At 41.7% G+C, this 15,842-nt stretch overlaps 1 protein-coding gene across 1 annotated transcript in view; it reads right to left on the minus strand.

Moving 5' to 3' along the window:
• The window catches only part of LOC128667037 (H-2 class I histocompatibility antigen, Q9 alpha chain), a gene marked incomplete in the record, with an annotated part of 303,896 nt that overhangs the window by 208,070 nt on the left and 79,984 nt on the right, over nt 1–15,842 (minus strand). Inside the window, 1 exon segment of the mRNA XM_053721901.1 lies at nt 1,202–1,468. Within this exon segment, the coding sequence (XP_053577876.1) occupies nt 1,202–1,468 (267 nt within the window).

Genomic DNA, 15,842 nt, shown 5'->3' on the forward strand with positions numbered 1-15,842 from the left:
ATGTGTGTGTGTGTTATATACAGTATATATGTGTGTGTGCGTTATATACAGTATATATATGTGAGTGTGTGTGTTATATACAGTATATATGTGTGTGTTATATACAGTGAGTGTGTGTGTTATATACAGTATATATGTGTGTGTTATATACAGTATGTGTGTGTTATATACAGTATGTGTGTGTGTGTGTGTTATATACAGTATGTGTGTGTGTGTGTTATATACAGTGTGTGTGTGTTATTTACAGTATGTGTGTGTGTGTGTTATATACAGTATGTGTGTGTGTTATATACAGTATATATGTGTGTGTGTTATATACAGTATATATGTGTGTGTGTGTGTTATATACAGTATATATATATATGTGTGTGTGTTATATACAGTATATATATATATGTGTGTGTGTGTGTGTGTGTGTGTTATATACAGTATATATGTGTGTGTGTTATATACAGTATATATATATATATATATATATATATATATATGTGTGTTATATACAGTATATATATATATATATATATATATATATGTGTGTGTGTGTGTTATATACAGTATATATATATATGTGTGTGTTATATACAGTATATATATATATGTGTGTGTGTGTGTTATATACAGTATGTATATATATATGTATATGTGTGTGTGTGTTATATACAGTATATATATATATATATATATGTGTGTGTGTTATATACAGTATGTGTGTGTTATATACAGTATGTATATATATATATATGTGTGTGTGTGTTATATACAGTATATATATATATATATATATATATATATATGTATGTGTGTGTTTTATATACAGTATATATATATATATATATATATATATATATATATATGTGTGTGTGTGTTATATACAGTATATATATATATGTGTGTGTGTTATATACAGTATATATATGTGTGTGTGTTATATACAGTATATATATATATATATGTGTGTGTGTGTTATATACAGTATATATGTGTGTGTGTGTTATATACAGTATATATATATATATATATATATATATATATATATATATATATATATATATATATGTGTGTGTGTGTTATATACAGTATATATATATATATATATATATATATATATATATATACATATATATATATATATATATATATATGTATATATGTCTGTGTGGGACTTACAGGCTGCTGTATATAGTAATATTAAGTATCTCACCTGCTGTCTGGTTGAGGCGGCTCATCACTATCTTCACATTCTGTTTGAATGAAGCCTCATTGCCTTTGCTGATCTGTGTCTGTCTTTCCCAGTAACCAGGATCCTCCTCAACCGTCTCCATCCACTGAACAGCAGGTCGGGCTCTGTGAGAGTCACTGTCATATCTCATTATCTGCTTCTCATCCACGTAACCAACTATAACAAACACAGGCAGCCCATGTCCTGGCTCTGAGACCGCTGTGTAATAATACTGCAGCATGTGACTGCCTGAGAGACACAGAGAGACAGTTACACATTACTGTAACCTGTGACTGCCTGAGAGACACACAGAGAGACAGTTACACATTACTGTAACCTGTGACTGCCTGAGAGACACAGAGAGACAGTTACACATTACTGTAACCTGTGATAGCTTGAGAGACACAGGGAGAGACAGTTACACATTACTGTAACCTGTGACTGCCTGAGAGACATAGAGAGAGAGACAGTTACACATTACTGTAACCTGTGACTGCCTGAGAGACACAGAGAGAGACAGTTACACATTACTGTAACCTGTGACTGCCTGAGAGACACAGAGAGACAGTTACACATTACTGTTATCTGTGACTGTCTGAGAAACACAGAGAGAGACAGTTACACATTACTGTAACCTGTGACTGCCTGAGAGACACAGAGAGAGACAGTTACACATTACTGTAACCTGTGACTGCCTGAGAGACACACAGAGAGAGACAGTTACACATTACTGTAACCTGTGACTGCCTGAGAGACACAGAGAGAGACAGTTACACATTACTGTAACCTGTGACTGCCTGAGAGACACAGAGAGACAGTTACACATTACTGTAACCTGTGACTGCAATAGACACAGAGAGAGACAGTTACACATTACTGTAACCTGTGACTGGCTGAGACACACAGAGAGAGACAGTTACACATTACTGTAACCTGTGACTGCCTGAGAGACACACAGAGAGAGACAGTTACACATTACTGTAACCTGTGACTGCCTGAGAGACACACAGAGAGAGACAGTTACACATTACTGTAACCTGTGACTGCCTGAGAGACACACAGAGAGAGACAGTTACACATTACTGTAACCTGTGACTGCCTGAGAGACACAGAGAGACAGTTACACATTACTGTAACCTGTGACTGCCTGAGAGACACAGAGAGAGAGACAGTTACACATCACTGTAACCTGTGACTGCCTGAGAGACACAGAGAGAGACAGTTACACATTACTGTAACCTGTGACTGCCTGAGAGACACAGAGAGACAGTTACACATTACTGTAACCTGTGACTGCCTGAGAGACACAGAGAGAGACAGTTACACATTACTGTAACCTGTGACTGCCTGAGAGAGACACAGAGACAGTTACACATTACTGTAACCTGTGACTGCCTGAGAGACACAGAGAGAGACAGTTACACATTACTGTAACCTGTGACTGCCTGAGAGTCACAGGTTACAGTAATGTGTAACTGTCTCTCTCTGTGTCTCTCAGGCAGTGTCTCTCTCTGTGTCTCTCAGGCCTGAGAGAGGCACAGAGACAGTTACACATTACTGTAACCTGTGACTGCCTGAGAGACACAGAGAGAGACAGTTACACATTACTGTAACCTGTGACTGCCTGAGAGACACAGAGAGAGAAAGTTACACATTACTGTAACCTGTGACTGCCTGAGAGACACAGAGAGACAGTTACACATTACTGTAACCTGTGACTGCCTGAGAGACACAGAGAGAGACAGTTACACATTACTGCAACCTGTGACTGCCTGAGAGACACAGAGAGAGACAGTTACACATTACTGTAACCTGTGACTGCCTGAGAGAGACACAGAGACAGTTACACATTACTGTAACCTGTGACTGCCTGAGAGACACAGAGAGAGACAGTTACACATTACTGTAACCTGTGACTGCCTGAGAGACACAGAGACAGTTACACATTACTGTAACCTGTGACTGCTTGAGAGACACAGAGAGAGACAGTTACACATTACTGTAACCTGTGACTGCTTGAGAGACACAGAGAGAGACAGTTACACATTACTGTACCCTGTGACTGCCTGAGACACACAGAGACAGTTACACATTACTGTAACCTGTGACTGCCTGAGAGACACAGAGAGAGACAGTTACACATTACTGTAACCTGTGACTGCCTGAGAGACACAGAGACAGTTACACATTACTGTAACCTGTGACTGCCTGAGAGACACAGAGACAGTTACACATTACTGTAACCTGTGACTGCCTGAGAGACACAGAGAGACAGTTACACATTACTGTAACCTGTGACTGCCTGAGAGACACAGAGAGAGACAGTTACACATTACTGTAACCTGTGACTGCCTGAGAGACACAGAGAGAGACAGTTACACATTACTGTAACCTGTGACTGCCTGAGAGACACACAGAGACAGTTACACATTACTGTAACCTGTGACTGCCTGAGAGACACAGAGAGAGACAGTTACACATTACTGTAACCTGTGACTGCCTGAGAGACACAGAGAGAGACAGTTACACATTACTGTAACCTGTGACTGGCTGAGAGACACAGAGAGAGACAGTTACACATTACTGTAACCTGTGACTGCCTGAGAGACACAGAGAGAGACAGTTACACATTACTGTAACCTGTGACTGCCTGAGAGACACAGAGAGAGACAGTTACACATTACTGTAACCTGTGACTGCCTGAGAGACACAGAGAGAGACAGTTACACATTACTGTAACGTGTGACTGCCTGAGACACAGAGACAGTTACACATTACTGTAACCTGTGACTGCCTGAGAGACACAAAGAGAGACAGTTACACATTACTGTAACCTGTGACTGCCTGAGAGACAGAGAGAGAGACAGTTACACATTACTGTAACCTGTGACTGCCTGAGAGACACAGAGAGAGACAGTTACACATTACTGTAACCTGTGACTGCCTGAGAGACACAGAGAGAGACAGTTACACATTACTGTAACCTGTGACTGCCTGAGAGACACAGAGACAGTTACACATTACTGTAACCTGTGACTGCCTGAGAGACACAGAGAGACAGTTACACATTACTGTAACCTGTAACTGCCTGAGAGACACAGAGAGACAGTTACACATTACTGTAACCTGTGACTGCCTGAGAGACACAGAGAGACAGTTACACATTACTGTAACATGTGACTGCCTGAGAGACACAGAGAGACAGTTACACATTACTGTAACCTGTGACTGCCTGAGAGACACAGAGAGACAGTTACACATTACTGTAACCTGTGACTGCCTGAGAGACACAGAGAGACAGTTACACATTACTGTAACCTGTGACTGCCTGAGAGACACAGAGAGACAGTTACACATTACTGTAACCTGTGACTGCCTGAGACACAGAGAGAGACAGTTACACATTACTGTAACCTGTGACTGCCTGAGAGACAGAGAGAGAGACAGTTACACATTACTGTAACCTGTGTGACTCCCTGAGAGACACAGAGACAGTTACACATTACTGTAACCTGTGACTGCCTGAGAGACACAGAGAGACAGTTACACATTACTGTAACCTGTGACTGCCTGAGAGACACAGAGAGACAGTTACACATTACTGTAACCTGTGACTGCCTGAGAGACACATAGAGAGACAGTAACACATTACTGTGACCTGTGACTGCCTGAGAGACACAGAGAGACAGTTACACATTACTGTAACCTGTGACTGCCTGAGAGACAGTTACACATTACTGTAACCTGTGACTGCCTGAGAGACAGTTACACATTACTGTAACATGTGACTGCCTGAGAGACACAGAGAGAGACAGTTGCACATTACTGCAACCTGTGACTGCCTGAGAGACACAGAGAGAGACAGTTAGACATTACTATAACCTGTGTGACTGCCTGAGACACAGAGAGAGACAGTTACACATTACTGTAACATGTGACTGCCTGAGAGACACAGAGAGACAGTTACACATTACTGTAACCTGTAACTGCCTGAGAGACACAGAGAGACAGTTACACATTACTGTAACCTGTGACTGACTGAGAGACACAGAGAGACAGTTACACATTACTGTAACCTGTGACTGCCTGAGAGACACAGAGAGACAGTTACACATTACTGTAACATGTGACTGCCTGAGAGACACAGAGAGACAGTTACACATTACTGTAACCTGTGACTGCCTGAGAGACACAGAGAGACAGTTACACATTACTGTAACCTGTGACTGCCTGAGAGACACAGAGAGACAGTTACACATTACTGTAACCTGTGACTGCCTGAGAGACACAGAGAGACAGTTACACATTACTGTAACCTGTGACTGCCTGAGACACAGAGAGAGACAGTTACACATTACTGTAACCTGTGACTGCCTGAGAGACAGAGAGAGAGACAGTTACACATTACTGTAACCTGTGTGACTCCCTGAGAGACACAGAGACAGTTACACATTACTGTAACCTGTGACTGCCTGAGAGACACAGAGAGACAGTTACACATTACTGTAACCTGTGACTGCCTGAGAGACACAGAGAGACAGTTACACATTACTGTAACCTGTGACTGCCTGAGAGACACATAGAGAGACAGTAACACATTACTGTGACCTGTGACTGCCTGAGAGACACAGAGAGACAGTTACACATTACTGTAACCTGTGACTGCCTGAGAGACAGTTACACATTACTGTAACCTGTGACTGCCTGAGAGACAGTTACACATTACTGTAACATGTGACTGCCTGAGAGACACAGAGAGAGACAGTTGCACATTACTGCAACCTGTGACTGCCTGAGAGACACAGAGAGAGACAGTTAGACATTACTATAACCTGTGTGACTGCCTGAGACACAGAGAGAGACAGTTACACATTACTGTACCCTGTGACTGCCTGAGACACACAGAGAGACAGTTACACATTACTGTAACCTGTGACTGCCTGAGAGACACACAGAGAGACAGTTACACATTACTGTAACCTGTGACTGCCTGAGAGACACAGAGACAGTTACACATTACTGTAACCTGTGACTGCCTGAGAGACACAGAGAGACAGTTACACATTACTGTAACCTGTGACTGCCTGAGAGACACAGAGAGAGACAGTTACACATTACTGTAACCTGTGACTGCCTGAGAGACACAGAGACAGTTACACATTACTGTAACCTGTGACTGCCTGAGAGACACAGAGAGACAGTTACACATTACTGTAACCTGTGACTGCCTGAGAGACACAGAGAGAGACAGTTACACATTACTGTAACCTGTGACTGCCTGAGAGACACAGAGAGAGACAGTTACACATTACTGTAACCTGTGACTGCCTGAGAGACACAGAGACAGTTACACATTACTGTAACCTGTGACTGCCTGAGAGACACAGAGAGACAGTTACACATTACTGTAACCTGTGACTGCCTGAGAGACACAGAGAGACAGTTACACATTACTGTAACCTGTGACTGCCTGAGAGACACAGAGAGACAGCTACACATTACTGTAACCTGTGACTGCCTGAGAGACACCGAGAGAGACAGTTACACATTACTGTAACCTGTGACTGCCTGAGAGACACAGAGAGAGACAGTTACACATTACTGTACCCTGTGACTGCCTGAGAGACACAGAGAGACAGTTACACATTACTGTACCCTGTGACTGCCTGAGAGACACAGAGAGAGACAGTTACACATTACTGTAACCTGTGACTGCCTGAGAGACACAGAGAGAGACAGTTACACATTACTGTAACCTGTGACTGCCTGTGAGACACAGAGACAGTTACACATTACTGTAACCTGTGACTGCCTGAGAGACACAGAGAGACAGTTACACATTACTGTAACCTATGACTGCCTGAGAGACACAGAGAGAGACAGTTACACATTACTGTAACCTGTGACTGCCTGAGAGACACATAGAGAGACAGTAACACATTACTGTGACCTGTGACTGCCTGAGAGACAGAGAGAGACAGTTACACATTACTGTAACCTGTGACTGCCTGAGAGATACAGAGAGAGACAGTTACACATTACTGTGACCTGTGACTGCCTGAGAGACACACAGAGAGACAGTTACACATTACTGTACCCTGTGACTGCCTGAGAGACACACAGAGACAGTTACACATTACTGTAACCTGTGACTGCCTGAGAGACACACAGAGACAGTTACACATTACTGTAACCTGTGACTGCCTGAGAGACACAGAGAGAGACAGTAACACATTACTGTGACCTGTGACTGCCTGAGAGACACAGAGACAGTTACACATTACTGTAACCTGTGACTGCCTGAGAGACACAGAGAGACAGTTACACATTACTGTAACCTGTGACTGCCTGAGAAACACAGAGAGACAGTTACACATTACTGTAACCTGTGACTGCCTGAGAGACACAGAGAGAGACAGTTACACATTACTGTAACTTGTGACTGCCTGAGAGACACACAGAGAGACAGTTACACATTACTGTAACCTGTGACTGCCTGAGAGACACACAGAGAGACAGTTACACATTACTGTAACCTGTGACTGCCTGAGAGACACACAGAGAGACAGTTACACATTACTGTAACCTGTGACTGCCTGAGAGACACAGAGACAGTTACACATTACTGTAACCTGTGACTGCCTGAGAGACACACAGAGAGACAGTTACACATTACTGTAACCTGTGACTGCCTGAGAGACACACAGAGAGACAGTTACACATTACTGTAACCTGTGACTGCCTGAGAGACACAGAGAGAGACAGTTACACATTACTGTAACTTGTGACTGCCTGAGAGACACAGAGAGAGACAGTTACACATTACTGTACCCTGTGACTGCCTGAGAGACACACAGAGACAGTTACACATTACTGTAACCTGTGACTGCCTGAGAGACACACAGAGACAGTTACACATTACTGTAACCTGTGACTGCCTGAGAGACACAGAGAGAGACAGTTACACATTACTGTAACCTGTGACTGCCTGAGAGACACAGAGAGAGACAGTTACACATTACTGTAACCTGTGACTGCCTGAGAGACACAGAGAGACAGTTACACATTACTGTAACCTGTGACTGCCTGAGAGACACAGAGAGAGACAGTTACACATTACTGTAACTTGTGACTGCCTGAGAGACACAGACAGTTACACATTACTGTAACATGTGACTGCCTGAGAGACACAGAGAGACAGTTGCACATTACTGTAACCTGTGACTGCCTGAGAGACACAGAGAGAGACAGTTACACATTACTGTAACCTGTGACTGCCTGGGAGACACAGAGAGAGACAGTTACACATTACTGTAACCTGTGACTGCCTGAGAGACACAGAGAGAGACAGTTACACATTACTGTAACCTGTGACTGCCTGAGAGACACAGAGAGAGACAGTTACACATTACTGTAACCTGTGACTGCCTGAGAGACACAGAGAGAGACAGTTACACATTACTGTAACCTGTGACTGACTGAGAGACACAGAGAGAGACAGTTACACATTACTGTAACCTGTGACTGCCTGAGAGACACAGAGAGACAGTTACACATTACTGTAACCTGTGACTGCCTGAGAGACACAGAGAGAGACAGTTACACATTACTGTAACCTGTGACTGCCTGAGAGACACATAGAGAGACAGTAACACATTACTGTGACCTGTGACTGCCTGAGAGACACAGAGAGAGACAGTTACACATTACTGTAACCTGTGACTGCCTGAGAGACACAGAGAGAGACAGTTACACATTACTGTACCCTGTGACTGCCTGAGAGACACACAGAGACAGTTACACATTACTGTAACCTGTGACTGCCTGAGAGACACACAGAGACAGTTACACATTACTGTAACCTGTGACTGCCTGAGAGACACAGAGAGAGACAGTAACACATTACTGTGACCTGTGACTGCCTGAGAGACACAGAGACAGTTACACATTACTGTAACCTGTGACTGCCTGAGAGACACAGAGAGACAGTTACACATTACTGTAACCTGTGACTGCCTGAGAAATACAGAGAGACAGTTACACATTACTGTAACCTGTGACTGCCTGAGAGACACAGAGAGAGGCAGTTACACATTACTGTAACCTGTGACTGCCTGAGAGACACACAGAGAGACAGTTACACATTACTGTAACCTGTGACTGCCTGAGAGACACAGAGAGAGACAGTTACACATTACTGTAACCTGTGACTGCCTGAGAGACACAGAGAGACAGTTACACATTACTGTAACCTGTGACTGCCTGAGAGACACAGAGAGAGACAGTTACACATTACTGTAACTTGTGACTGCCTGAGAGACACAGAGAGAGACAGTTACACATTACTGTACCCTGTGACTGCCTGAGAGACACAGAGAGAGACAGTTACACATTACTGTAACCTGTGACTGCCTGAGAGACACAGAGAGAGACAGTTACACATTACTGTAACCTGTGACTGCCTGAGAGACACAGAGAGAGACAGTTACACATTACTGTAACCTGTGACTGCCTGAGAGACACAGAGAGACAGTTACACATTACTGTAACCTGTGACTGCCTGAGAGACACAGAGAGAGACAGTTACACATTACTGTAACCTGTGACTGCCTGAGAGACACAGAGAGAGAGACAGTTACACATTACTGTAACCTGTGACTGCCTGAGAGACACAGAGAGAGACAGTTACACATTACTGTAACCTGTGACTGCCTGAGAGACACAGAGAGAGACAGTTACACATTATTGTAATCTGTGACTGCCTGAGAGACACAGAGAGAGACAGTTACACATTACTGTAACCTGTGACTGCCTGAGAGACACAGAGAGACAGTTACACATTACTGTAACCTGTGACTGCCTGAGAGACACAGAGAGAGACAGTTACACATTACTGTAACCTGTGACTGCCTGAGAGACACAGAGAGAGACAGTTACACATTACTGTAACCTGTGACTGCCTGAGAGACACAGAGAGAGACAGTTACACATTACTGTAACCTGTGACTGCCTGAGAGACACAGAGAGAGACAGTTACACATTACTGTAACCTGTGACTGCCTGAGAGACACACAGAGAGAGACAGTTACACATTACTGTAACCTGTGACTGCCTGAGAGACACAGAGAGAGACAGTTACACATTACTGTAACCTGTGACTGCCTGAGAGACACAGAGAGACAGTTACACATTACTGTAACCTGTGACTGCCTGAGAGACACAGAGAGAGACAGTTACACATTACTGTAACCTGTGACTGCCTGAGAGACACACAGAGAGACAGTTACACATTACTGTAACCTGTGACTTAGCTTGTTCTGTATTTGTTTTATTTATGCTGATTTGTTTGCTTGGTGTTTGTATAAAAATGATGCTCTAACAATAAAGAATAAGTCCCCTGCACCATGTAAATATAATGTTATCACCAGGCTGCTACATTACTGCATTATATAAATGCTACATCACTTCTGCTCACAGATTTACCTCAGGACAGACTGGTGCACTCCTACAGTACCTGTCAGCTCCTCCCCCCAGACTCACAGCCAATCAGCACTGTTCAATTTCCCTCCATAAGCTCCCAGCCAATCAGCACTACAGAAATTCCCCCCCATAAGCTCCCAGCCAATCAGCACTACTGAAATTCCCTCCATAAGTCCCCCAGCCAATCAGCACTACTGAAATTCCCCCCCCATAAGAGCCCCAGGCATCAGCACAATGAGTTTCCCTTACTTTGTTTTGCTATAAGTTACAGCTGCTGTCAGATCTCAGTGAACAATAAATGTTTATATAAATAATTATAACTGTTGTGTACAGATTACTTTACTAGGTAATAAATACAGATGAGTCACATGGTGTCTGTACCATATATAACACCTGCTCCTCACCTGTGTGTTATATACAGAGTAGTATCAAGTCTCTGTGTGACACTTTGTTATGTAACTGTGAGCACCATTATAACTGCTAGATGCTAGGGTCATTGCTTATACAGCATTGTGCTATTTATATTAATACACTGTAAATAATTATAAGGGGATAATAAAACTATACATAGACCAGATAATATACAGAGTGTGACCAGATAAGGGGGATAATGATCTAATACATCACACAGTGACAGATGCTGCTCATATCATCAGTGTGATCAGCTATAGTACTTAGTATAAGACAAGAGCTCTGTCTGTCATTTACTTGTACATTTATTTCTGTAACCACCATTATTATATGTTCTGTATCTTTATCTAAAGCTTATTTACATGATGCCTGTGGGTTTTATACATAATGTCAGTACATCAGGACGGCCACTAGAGGGCAGACTTGTATTTCTGTGATAGGATACAGCTTTTGTGCTGTTTTACTAATGTCTATTATTTACTGAAGCTGACATTTACACCTCACCCGGGTTAGCCCCCCCATATTCAAAATTTTAACAAATTATCATTCCATTTGTGAGATCTTTGTTAGATCAGGTTAGATCTACTCTAAAATATGAAATATTAACAATCTTTTTCAGGGGGGGCTAACCCGTAGCCAGCCCCCCCTCAACAAAAATTTGGACAAAATGTTATTGATTATGATAGCTCCCCGTTAGATCAGGTTTGATCAGCCAAAAGTTTTGTTAGATCTAGTCTAATTACTGAGATATTGCATTTTTAATGAGGGGGGGCTAGCCCCCCTCAACTGAAATCTGGACCAAATTTGATTGATTTTGATAGATATATGTTAGATCAGGTTAGATCAACTGTTTTTTTCGTTAGATCTATCACGCAAGCGGCGGTATTAACAATCCTAGTTTGTGTGCGGGGGAGGGGTGATCCCCGGGTTAGCCCCCCCTCAACTGAAATCTGGACCAAATTTTATTGATTTTGATAGATATACGTTAGATCAGGTTAGATCAACTGTTTTTTTCGTTAGATCCATCACGCAAGCGGCGGTATTAACAATCCTATTTTGTGTGCGGGGGAGGGGTGATCCCCGGGTTAGCCCCCCCCTCAACTGAAATCTGGACCAAATTTTATTGATTTTGATAGATATATGTTAGATCAGGTTAGATCAACTGTTTTTTTCGTTAGATCTATCACGCAAGCGGCGGGATTCACAATCCTAGTTTGTGTGCGGGGGAGGGGTGATCCCCGAGTTAGCCCCCCCTCAACTGAAATCTGGACCAAATTTGATTGATTTTGATAGATATACGTTAGATCAGGTTAGATCAACTGTTTTTTTCGTTAGATCTATCACGCAAGCAGCGGTATTCACAATCCTAGTTTGTGTGCGGGGGAGGGGTGATCACTGGGCTAGCCCCCCCTCAACTGAAATCCAGACCAAATTTTATTGAATTTGATAGATATATATTAGATCAGGTTAGATCAACTGTTTTTTTTTTTTGTTAGATCTATTACGCAAGCGGCGGTATTCACAATCCTAGTTTGTGTGCTGGGGAGTGTGACAGGGTTGGGGGGTGAGTGTCACAGTGCGAGAGAAGGTGAGTGTGACAGGATTAGTGGGTTAATGTGATCAGGTGAGTGTGGCAGGGTGAAGGGGGTGTGTGTGACAAAGTGATAGACAGGGTCGGGGTGGGACCAAAAATAGGCCCAAGCATTTTAAGGCAAAGCAGCCATCCCAATTTCTTGTCAACAGCAGAATTTTTGTTGTTTAAAAATATAGATAATCCCTTTATTACCCATTCCCCAGTTTTGCACAACCAACAATGTTATATTAATGTACTTTTTACCTCTGTGATTACCTTGTATCTAAGCCTCTGCAGACTGCTCCTTATCTCGGTTATATTAATATACTTTTTACCTCTGTGATTACCTTGTATCTAAGCCTCTGCAGACTGCTCCTTATCTCAGTTATATTAATATACTTTTTACCTCTGAGATTAGCCTGTATCTAAGCCTCTGCAGACTGCTCCTTATCTCAGTTATATTAATATACTTTTTACCTCTGTGATTACCTTGTATCTAAGCCTCTGCAGACTGCTCCTTATCTCAGTTATATTAATATACTTTTTACCTCTGTGATTATCTTGTATCTAAGCCTCTGCAGACTGCCCCCTTACCTCCGTTATATTAATATACTTTTTACCTCTGTGATTAGCCTGTATCTAAGCCTCTGCAGACTGCTCCTTATCTCAGTTATATTAATATACTTTTTACCTCTGTGATTACCTTGTATCTAAGCCTCTGCAAACTGCCCCTTATCTCAGTTATATTAATATACTTTTTACCTCTGTGATCACCTTGTATCTAAGCCTCTGCAGACTGCCCCTTATCTTAGTTATATTAATATACTTTTTACCTCTGTGATTACCTTGTATCTAAGCCTCTGCAGACTGCCCCCTTATCTCAGTTATATTAATATACTTTTTACCTCTGTGATTACCTTGTATCTAAGCCTCTGCAGACTGACCCTTATCTTAGTTATATTAATATACTTTTTACCTCTGTGATTACCTTGTATCTAAGCCTCTGCAGACTTCCCCTTATCTCAGTTATATTAATACACTTTTTACCTCTGTGATTACCTTGTATCTAAGCCTCTGCAGACTGCCCCCTTATCTCAGTTATAATAATATACTTTTTACCTCTGTGATTAGCCTGTATCTAAGCCTCTGCAGACTTCTCCTTATCTCAGTTACATTAATATACTTTTTACCTGTGTGATAACCTTGTTTCTTTCATGTAATTGGCAAGAGTCCATGAGCTAGTGACATATGGGATATACAATCCTACCAGGAGGGGCAAAGTTTCCCAAACCTCAAAATGCCTATAAATACACCCCTCACCACACCCACAATTCAGTTTTACAAACTTTGCCTCCTATGGAGGTGGTGAAGTAAGTTTGTGCTAAGATTTCTACGTTGATATGCGCTTCTCAGCATTGTTGAAGCCCGATTCCTCTCAGAGTACAGCGAATGTCAGAGGGACGTGAAGGGGGTATCACCTATTGAATACGATGATTTCCCTAACGGGGGTCTTTTTCATGGGTTCTCTGTTATCGGTCGTAGAGATTCATCTCCTACCTCCCTTTTCAGATCGACGATATACTCTCAAATTTACCATTACCTCTACTAGAGAACTGTTTTAGTACTGGTTTGGCTATCTGCTATATGTGGATGGGTGTCTTTTGGTAAGTATGTTTTCATTTACTTAAAGGGCCATAATACCCAAATGTTTAAACACTTGAAAGTGATGCAGCATAGCTGTAAAAAGCTGACTAGAAAATATCTCCTGAACAACTCTATGTAAAAAAGAAAGATATTTTACCTCAAAAGTTCCTCAGTAGCCACCTCCCATTGTAAAGGATTTCTAAGCAGCATTTTAGTGTGTTTGTCCTGGGACATCTGAAGGGACTAGCATCGTGCACTCTCATATTATTTCACCAATCAGGTAAAGGAAGCTTACTATGAAATCTCATGAGAGTTAAGTGAAATCTCATGAGATCACAGTAAGAGTTCATGACCTCAGCACTGCTGATGCTGATTGGCTGCTGTTCATTTCTTAATTTATTTTTTATTTTTACCTGCAGCTGGGAGCAGGTGAAGTATAACTTTTTACACAGAACTTACTCTGCTGAGCTGAGGAGATTGTGAGGTAAAATATCTTCCTTTTTTACATATGGATGCTCAGGTGATATTTTCCTGTCAGCTTTTTACAGTTATACTGCATCAGTTTCAAGTGATTTAGCATATGAGTATTATGTCCCTTTAAGACACTCTCAGCTATGGTTTGGCACTTTATGCAAATTATATAAAGTTCTAAATATATGTATTGTACTTATATTTGCCATGAGTCAGGTTCATGTATTTCCTTCTGCAGACTGTCAGTTTCATATTTGGGAATATAAAACACTTTAAGAAATTTGTTTCTTACCTGGGGTTTAGTCTTTTTTCAATTTGACTACTTTTGCATTTGTGGGTATTAGGCCCGCGGGTGCGTCAAATGTTAGACTTTATTGCATCTTTTTTTGGCGCGGGAAATTACGTTTTTTGACGCAACTTCGTCATTTCCGGCGTCATATGTGACGTTGAGACCTTTCACACGGCGGTGTCATTAGTGACGCAAGTGTGTCATTTCCGGTCATTTTTGGCGCCAAAAAAGTTACGTTATGTTGTGCGTCATACTTGGCGCCAATTTTTTCTTCATTTTTTCAATACCCCATTGTTGTTTGCCTCCTGCTTTCTTTTCTATCAAGAGGCCTATGCTTTTGTATTTTTTCCCATTCCTGAAACTGTCATTTAAGGAAATAGATAATTTTGCTTTATATGTTGTTTTTTCTTTTACATTGAGCAAGATGTCCCAATCCGATCCTGTCTCTGAAGTTTCTGCTGGAACATTGCTGCCTGACATGGGTTCTACAAAAGCTAAGTGCATTTGTTGTAAAATTGTAGAAGTTATTCCACCGAATGTCATTTGTAATAGTTGTCATGATAAACTTTTACATGCAGATAGTGTTTCTATCAGTAATAGTACATTGCCAGTTGCAGTTCCTTCAACTTCTAATGTGCATGATATACCTGTAAATTTTAAAGAATTTGTTTCTGAATCTATTATGAAGGCTTTGTCTGCATTTCCACCTTCTAATAAACGTAAAAGGTCTTTTAAAACTTCTCATTTAGCTGATG

This window comes from Bombina bombina, chromosome 7 (assembly GCF_027579735.1).
Source record: "Bombina bombina isolate aBomBom1 chromosome 7, aBomBom1.pri, whole genome shotgun sequence".
In the NCBI taxonomy this organism is placed as follows: domain Eukaryota; kingdom Metazoa; phylum Chordata; class Amphibia; order Anura; family Bombinatoridae; genus Bombina; species Bombina bombina.